This window comes from Gavialis gangeticus, unplaced genomic scaffold (genome assembly GCF_001723915.1).
Source record: "Gavialis gangeticus isolate Ggan-Ray unplaced genomic scaffold, GavGan_comp1, whole genome shotgun sequence".
NCBI lineage: Eukaryota > Metazoa > Chordata > Crocodylia > Gavialidae > Gavialis > Gavialis gangeticus.
Window position 1 is genome coordinate 220,251,447 of NW_017729032.1, and position 398 is coordinate 220,251,844.

The 398-nt window shown below is 28.1% G+C and overlaps 1 protein-coding gene across 1 annotated transcript in view; it reads left to right on the forward strand.

The window, feature by feature from the left end:
- The window catches only part of LTN1 (listerin E3 ubiquitin protein ligase 1), a 66,433-nt gene that overhangs the window by 51,875 nt on the left and 14,160 nt on the right, over nucleotides 1-398 (forward strand). The window contains exon 25 of the mRNA XM_019524412.1: nucleotides 297-371. Coding sequence (XP_019379957.1) covers nucleotides 297-371 — 75 coding nt within the window. The remainder of the gene's footprint in view (nucleotides 1-296; nucleotides 372-398) is intronic.

Consider the following 398-nt stretch of genomic DNA (forward strand, 5'->3'; position numbering starts at 1 on the left):
TATATATATATATATATATATATATATATATATATGTGTGTGTGTGTGTATACATGCATATTATTATATATTTTACTTAAAAGTCCTACTTCTATATAGTTTATACAAGATTGTGCCCTTTGCCATCTGAAATTTAGGCAACCAGTTTTGAAAATGAGAACACACACATCTTGTATGTACTGTTTGATAAATAAGTGCCAGCAGGTTATTGTTTATTAGAATATCTATCTTCATAGAAGTGTGAGAGAAATGTGAACACAAGAAAAATGAAAGCTAATTCTTTATCCTACTCACAGGTTAATGCCTGAGTTGCCAAAATTTGATGATGAGGATCTCAAATCATATGGTGAGGAAGAGGAAGAATCAACTTTGTAAGTTTTTTTTTTTTTTTTTTTTTT